A 7222-nucleotide genomic window follows, 5' to 3' on the forward strand; every position below is an offset into this window, starting at 1 on the left:
GCTGTTGGTGGCCCCAGCACTGGAGGCAGCACTGCAGGTGGGGTCTGAGGAGAGCGGAGCAGAGGGGCAGAATCCCCTCCCTCCACCTGCTGCCCACGCTGCTCTGGGTGCAGTGTACACATCTGGGAATATCCACCCCACTTAACTAGGGACAAAAAATAGAAACTGATCATTTTTCTGTAAATTTGGACATACAAAAACCTTGGATGGGAGTCAAACCTATTGCCAGGTTTCCAGGGAGTGATGTAGAATAGTTCTGACAATTGTTTTCCTGAAGTTGAGGTTTTATCCTAGGGAAACAGGCATCTCCTTCGGCATTGCACAACCTCATGCTGCACGATTCCTGCGTGACACTGATTGGGAGCTTTCCCTGAACTCCAGAGGCTCAGGAGTCCCCAGAGCCCTTTTCTGGTTCCTCAAAGACTAGATGAGAAGGAGCATGGCAGAATCTGATGCCTGTCAATGAGTACCAGGAGCCATAGTCATGTGAAGGTGGAGCAAATTAACTTGTCTATTTTCTTAACTGCTGTACAGAATTTATATGGGAGTTTTACTCCCATATGAAAAATTACTGAATGAAGGAAACTGCTGAATAAAAGAAACATCTTTTAAGGATAGTTCATGTGTAAAACATTAAAGAGAAAAATTGTTTTCTTGGGGCATAGTTCTTCCAAACTTAATCATTCTAGGTTTGACTGGATGAAAAAAAAAGGATGTACTTTAAAGTATTCTAGCTGAAATGTTTCAACAAACATATTTGAAGGCCCAATATGGGAAATGCAAGTTCCATTTGGACATGTTTGTTTACAGAGCGAAAGGCTAAAGCTGCGCTCTGCCAGAGAGTGAGGGCTGGCTTAGGCATATACGCAGTTTAGGCAAAATTGATGTTTCCTACGAGGTTGGAGAGCTCTGGCAAGTCACATTGGCTGCTTGTGCTGTCCCAGGGATGCCAGCTCTGCTACAGCCACCCAGATATCCATCCTAGCTTCTCCTGTCATGGGAACGGCAACTTGCCTGGATCCAGCACAGCTGGAGGAACGCAGTCAGGCTGTTCTCCTCGTAGTCTGGTGCACAGGGTGACTCTCCCATGGACCTGTATCTGGCAGCAAAGACGTACCAAAATGGACCTTGTCTTTCCCATGTGTCTTTACTGGGAACCTACTCCCCTTGATTACCAACAGACCAGAGATATAACATGGGTCTGAGACCAGCATCCTCATGTGGATTGAAAACTGACCGGAGCCCTCTTGAATTAGATGAATGATAAGAGCATGTCTTCCAGTCAGTTCACCTTTATTTAATGTCTTCATCAATGATCTGTAAGCAAAGCAGAGCTTTTTGGTTTGGGAACTGTAAAAGATTGAGGCATATGAACTGTAAGAGGGAAAAACTAGGAAAGGCAAATTGATGTAATACCCCACAGTTCATAAGAAATTACAAACTAGATAAAAAATGGGAAGGTGCTGTGACAGCAAAAATCTGTTTGGGGCTTTGTTTGAAGAGACACCACATCCCGGGGCTTTGATTTGATCACTTCTGTCTACATATTTGTTGCAGCTACAGCTGGAACATCAACTTCCACCTTAAGTATCTCATTACCAGAAAAAAACACTGATGAACTGGAAGAAGTTCAAAGAAAATCAGTGCAAATTGTTAAGCTCTTGGAAAGATTTCACAGACAAGGAAATCTTTTAAGATAGCCAAATAATTCAAATTTGTCTTAAAAAGGTCTTTAGCAATCCTACAATTATTTTAAGAGTATAAATACTAGAGAGATAGAGTAACTATTCTGAGTTAAACTGAAGAAAAAAAGGAAAATTCAAAGTAAATATTTGGAAAAGCTTCCTGGAAGAGAAAACTATGAGGCCGAGATGTGTTAATACTTCTTTTGGATATTTAGATCTATTTGGAGAGGTGGATGGGAACTGTAGCAAAATGAGTGCAGTTCTGTTGCTTTTTTTCATCTCATACAGAATCATAGTGCGGGCATCTTCCATCTCTACTTTCTATGCTTTTTGAATTTGAAACAGTAAGAGACAGAAATTATTTTTCTGTCTTGGACAGATAATCTCAATTTACTAAATATAGTGATCAGCTGGACAGCAGTTGGGTGGAGCAGGAAAATGCTCCTTCCACATGAATACCTCTCAAAGAGTAAAAATAATAGTTCCAAATTTGCTTGCCCTTGCGTCAGTGTCGACAAAACCCTCCTGTTCTAATTCTGTCTTAAATTAATAGCATTTATTCCCAGGAATGGATCTCAGTTATCCACAAACAGCGTTGCTACCTCCTAGAGCTGCCCAGAGGTCGCAGGGGTTCCCCTGGCACTTAACACCTTCTTGCCAAACCCCTAGTGCCCAGGACCTTCTCCTGGACCTCACCTCTGGGTAGGCAGCGTGGCCATTAACTGCGGCCCCATGTGTGCGTATCTCCCCTTTCCGAAATGGTTTGTGCTCCTGATGACAGCGTCTAATTGTTGATGGCTTGCTCGTGTCACCCCCCAGTTGATGTACAGTAAATGCCAGGATCTGAGTGCTTTCCTTATTTTCACATAAACATCCTGTTTCCCAGTAATGTGCTATTCCAGGCTACATATATTTAGTTGGTTAAACCCTCTGCCTGGATTATTGTGACTTTAATTGCATTATAGTGACCTGCATTAATAAACTGCTCCAAAGTGCAGTGTCTGACGTGGACACCTATGAAACACCAGTTGGAGCTAACAAGGTATTTGTATGCTCCCCTTCCAGGAGGATGCAGAGCGCCTATACAAGGCTTGCAAACGCTACGACCTCCTGAACAAGTTCTATCAAGCCTCAAACCAGTGGCAGAAAGCCATCGAAACAGCAGAAGCTCATGATCGGGTTCACCTCCGCACCACGTACTACAACTACGCCAAGCACCTGGAGGCAACCGGGGAGCAGAGTCTTGCACTCACCCAGTAAGCACTAGCCTGTGGCACCCAGGGGATTTGGAGCCTTTTTCTCCTGTGAAGACTGGAGGCAGGCAAAGGAGGATGCCTGGTGGTGATACTAATAATAAATTAAAGTATTTTCCTGTTTCTGGTGCTTTCTATCTCGTGGAGTGAAAGCATTGTTACAATAAACTTCCCAGCACCCTCCCAGGCTAATAAAGCTTAGTGTCAGAAAGGTCTTGTCAGGGCCAATAGTTGAACCCCACTAATATCCAATCCTGTATTTGTCTCTGGAAGACCAATGCCCTCTTTTCCTTCCTTTTCCATGACAAAACCACTTGTTTACTTCTTCTGAGAGTCCCAGACACAACTGCTGTGGCAGAATTTAGTCTGACTTGGGTGCCTCTGGCGCCTGGTCCTCTCCTGTGACTCTCTGTCCCTAGAGAAGTTAGGGGAGGTGATTTTTTCATGTGTTGTATTTGTTGTTTGAAATCTTGGTTTTGTATAAGTTTTACCATATGAAGCCTCACAATATAATAATAATAATAAAGTCACTTCTGTTCAGAGTCAAAGTAGGAATAACCCCAGGCACCAGGACAGGTTGGGGGGTGACCTGCTGGAAAGCAGCCCTGCAGAGAAGGACCTGGGAGTGCTGGTGAATGACCAGTTGACCATGAGTCAACAATGTGCCCTTGTGGCCAAGAAGGCAAATGGTCTCCTGGGGGGCATGAAGAAGAGTGTGGGCAGCAGGTCGAGGGAGGTTCTCCTCCCCCTCTACTCTGCCCTGCTGAGGCCACATCTGGAGTATTGTGTCCAGTTCTGGGCTCCCCAGTTCAAGAGAGACAGGGAACTGCTGGAGAGAGTCCAGTCCCCCTCATCCCGAAGAGGATGGGACCAGACTCTTTTCAGTGGTGCCCAGCGATAGGACAAGGGGCAACGGGCACAAACTGGAACACAGGAGCTTCCACTGAAACATGAGGAAAAACTTCTTCACTGTGAGGGTGCCAGAGCCCTGGGACAGGCTGCCCAGAGAGGGTGTGGAGTCTCCATCTCTGGAGAGATTCCAAACCCACCTGACCACTTTCCTGTGCAACCTGCTCTGGAGGTCTCTGCTTTGGCAGGGGGATTGGACCAGATGATCTCCAGAGGTCCCTTCCAACCCCCACTATTCTGTGATTCTGTGAAAGTAGAGCTCTGATGTGATCGACACATTAGATGATCAAGGTGGGCAGGGACGAGGAGAGACTCTAACAGTGGGTGGTGACGTAAGTGCAGTGATCTCCTGGTATTGGGAAAGAGACTGAAGTTGGAGTGGATAGCAGAAGGACAAGGCAAGATGAGGAGCTCAGGGCTCTTTCAGCCAGTTGCGCAGGAATGTGCTTAATGTATGGGAAGCTTTCTGGGATAGTTCTTTGGACCATCACTGTCACTTTTAAAGTATTTACTGTCCTGTGTTCATATTGCCTCCCCAATTTCAAGGGCCTTGCAGGACCATTGAATTTTTAATTTCTGATGGTGCTGGCAGACTGCAGCTGGTCTTACAGTGAACTTAATAATACAAACGAAGCAGTGTTACCAGTGCTGTCACTCTATAGCTGTCAAACAACAGTAAATGGGGTTTTTTTACACAGGAATTGAGCTAATAAGAAGGTAGCTATTTCACATTTAATATGTTCTTCTTCTCTACAGCTATGAGAAGTCAGACACGCATAGGTTTGAGGTACCCCGAATGCTTTCTGAAGACTTACAAGCCCTGGAGAACTACATCAACAAGATGAAAGACAAGTCAGTGCTATGCTTGTTCCTTCTCCTGAGTGGAACTTTCAGGTCTGAAATACAGCTTATGAAGAGAGCAGGGAAGGAGCAGTATGAATCCGCTCAGCTGCAAGTTCAGCCCCTGCCTTATCCATTATGATCCTCCTACAGCTTTTCAGGATTATGCTACATCTTGCTCAAGAACTGCCACATTAGATTCTTAGGCTGAGCTCCCTTACAGTGCAGACCTTTGAACGTCACCCTAGAGTTGGGGTAAAGCCTAGCTATATTCTGAAAAAATATGAAAAAAATTCTGAAAAAATAGTCTTGAGTTCAAGATCTCCAAGAGTGAAAAATAGAGTGTCTGGTAATTCTTATTACTGCAATTAATATTGTTGCTTTCCTAGGAGCCTGTGGAAATGGTGGGCACAGTATCTGGAGAGCCAATCAGATATGGAATCTGCACTAAAATACTATGCACTGGCTCAGGATTATTTTTCCCTAGTCCGTGTCCACTGCTTTCAGGGCAACATTCAGAAGGTAAGGCAGGCTGCTCCCAGAGAATTCTCATTCTTGGGATGAGTACGGGCACAAAGTAAAGCTGTGTGAATTCCTTTTCAGGCTGCTGAAATAGCAAATGAAACGGGGAACTGGGCAGCATCATATCACTTGGCCCGCCAGTATGAGAGTCAGGATGAGATCAAGCAGGCTGTACATTTCTACACCAGAGCCCAGGCATTCAACAACGCCATCCGCTTGTGTAAGGTATGTGAAGAGGAACATCTATGCCCAAAGGCAAAGTAGGGTTCTATCCTTAGGCAGCACACAGAATGAAAGCGGTACAAGTTGGGTGGGGGTGTTCATCTGCTGGAGGGTTGGGAGGCTCTGCAGAGGGATCTGGACAGGCTGGATCAATGGGCCAAGGCCAATGGCATGAAGTTCAACAAGGCCAAGTGCTGGGTCTTGCACTTGGGTCACAACAACCCAACACGATGCTCCAGGCTTGGGAAGGAGTGACTGGAGAGCTGCCCAGCAGACAAGGACCTGGGGGTGTTGGTCAACAGCAGCTGAACATGAGTCAGCAGAGTGCCCAGGTGGCCAAGAAGGCCAACAGCATCCTGGCCTGGATCAACAATAGCCTGGCCAGCAGGACCAGAGTAGCAATCATCCACTTGTACTGAGGCTGCACCTCGAGTGGCGGGTTCAGTTTTGGGCCCCTGACTCCAAGAAGGACATGGAGGTGCTGGAGCGTGTCCAGAGAAGGGCAGCGGAGCTGGGGAAGGGTCTGGAGCACAAGTGTTTATTCAGCCTAGAGAATAGGAGGCTGAGGGGAGACCTTATCGCTCTCTACAACTACCTGAAAGGAGGGTGTAGCGAGGTGGGTGTTGGTCTTTTCTCCGAGGTAACGGGTGACAGAATGAGAGGAAATGGCTACAAGTTGCACCAGGGGAGGTCTAGGTTGGATATTAGGAAAAATTTATTCACAGAAAGAGTAGTCAAACATTGGAACAGGCTGCCCAGGGAGGTGGTGGAGTCACCTTCCCTGGTAGTATTTAAAAGATGAGTAGGTGAGGTGCTTAGGGACATGGGTTAGAGGTGGAATTGGTAGTGTTGGTTTATGATTGGACTCGATGATGTTAAAGGTCTTTTCCAACCACCATGGTTCTGTGATTCTGTTTGTGCTCATTCTCTCTTGAGAGACAATGCTTGGTCATATCCAACCTACTGTAAAGATGCTCCTGGTTTCTGACTGCATCTTCTACAAAAGATGCATCAATAAAGGCTTGGGTGTACCGGATATTATTTTCTTGTGGATCTCAACAGAAAACTGCCTTAAACAAATTCTCATTGTTGCAGCTCAGAGTTACTTGGGTTGATGTAGGTTTTACACAGAAGTGGGTTGATGGGCTCCTATGTGATGACATAAAGCTATAGGCCTGCCAGAAGACAGAGTGATGAAATCTGTTTGCTGCATGCCTACAGCCAAATCTTTGCTTTCAAACAGGAGAATAATTTAGATGATCAGCTGATGAACCTGGCTCTTCTGAGCTCTCCAGAAGACATGATAGAGGCAGCCTGCTATTATGAGGAAAAGGGGGAGCAAATGGACAGAGCCGTCATGTTGTACCACAAGGTAAATGTCTTTTTGAATAAAAAATACCAAACTTTAAAGTGAAGTGGTTCCTACAGCAGAGAAACATTAAATCAACTCTAGTTTTTACTGTTTATTAGTCATTTCTTCATGGTGGGTAATGCTTCATTAATCCACTTCAAGGGTATCCTGTAAACTGATTCTGCAGTGCTTATTCTAGTCTTTAAAGACACATTCTTCATTTTGCAGGCAGGACATTTCTCCAAAGCACTGGAGCTAGCCTTTGCCACGCAGCAGTTTGGGGCCCTACAGCTAATTGCTGAAGACCTGGATGAGAAATCAGACCCAGCTCTGCTAGCTCGCTGCTCTGATTTTTTTATTGAACATGCTCAGTACGAGAAGGCAATGGAGTTGCTGCTGACAGCCAAAAAGGTGAGCTCTAGCATCTCTAGCAGGGAAAG

The 7222-nt window shown here is 45.6% G+C and overlaps 1 protein-coding gene across 1 annotated transcript in view; it reads left to right on the forward strand.

The window, feature by feature from the left end:
• Positions 1-7222, forward strand: part of IFT140 (intraflagellar transport 140) — a gene marked incomplete at both ends in the record, with an annotated part of 10088 nt that overhangs the window by 662 nt on the left and 2204 nt on the right. Inside the window, 6 exons of the mRNA XM_010174516.1 lie at positions 2751-2941; positions 4604-4699; positions 5077-5209; positions 5291-5434; positions 6675-6803; positions 7011-7193. Of these exons, the coding sequence (XP_010172818.1) occupies positions 2751-2941; positions 4604-4699; positions 5077-5209; positions 5291-5434; positions 6675-6803; positions 7011-7193 (876 nt within the window). The remainder of the gene's footprint in view (positions 1-2750; positions 2942-4603; positions 4700-5076; positions 5210-5290; positions 5435-6674; positions 6804-7010; positions 7194-7222) is intronic.

Source organism: Antrostomus carolinensis, unplaced genomic scaffold, assembly GCF_000700745.2.
Source record: "Antrostomus carolinensis isolate BGI_N321 unplaced genomic scaffold, ASM70074v2 scaffold23318, whole genome shotgun sequence".
Lineage (NCBI taxonomy): Eukaryota > Metazoa > Chordata > Aves > Caprimulgiformes > Caprimulgidae > Antrostomus > Antrostomus carolinensis.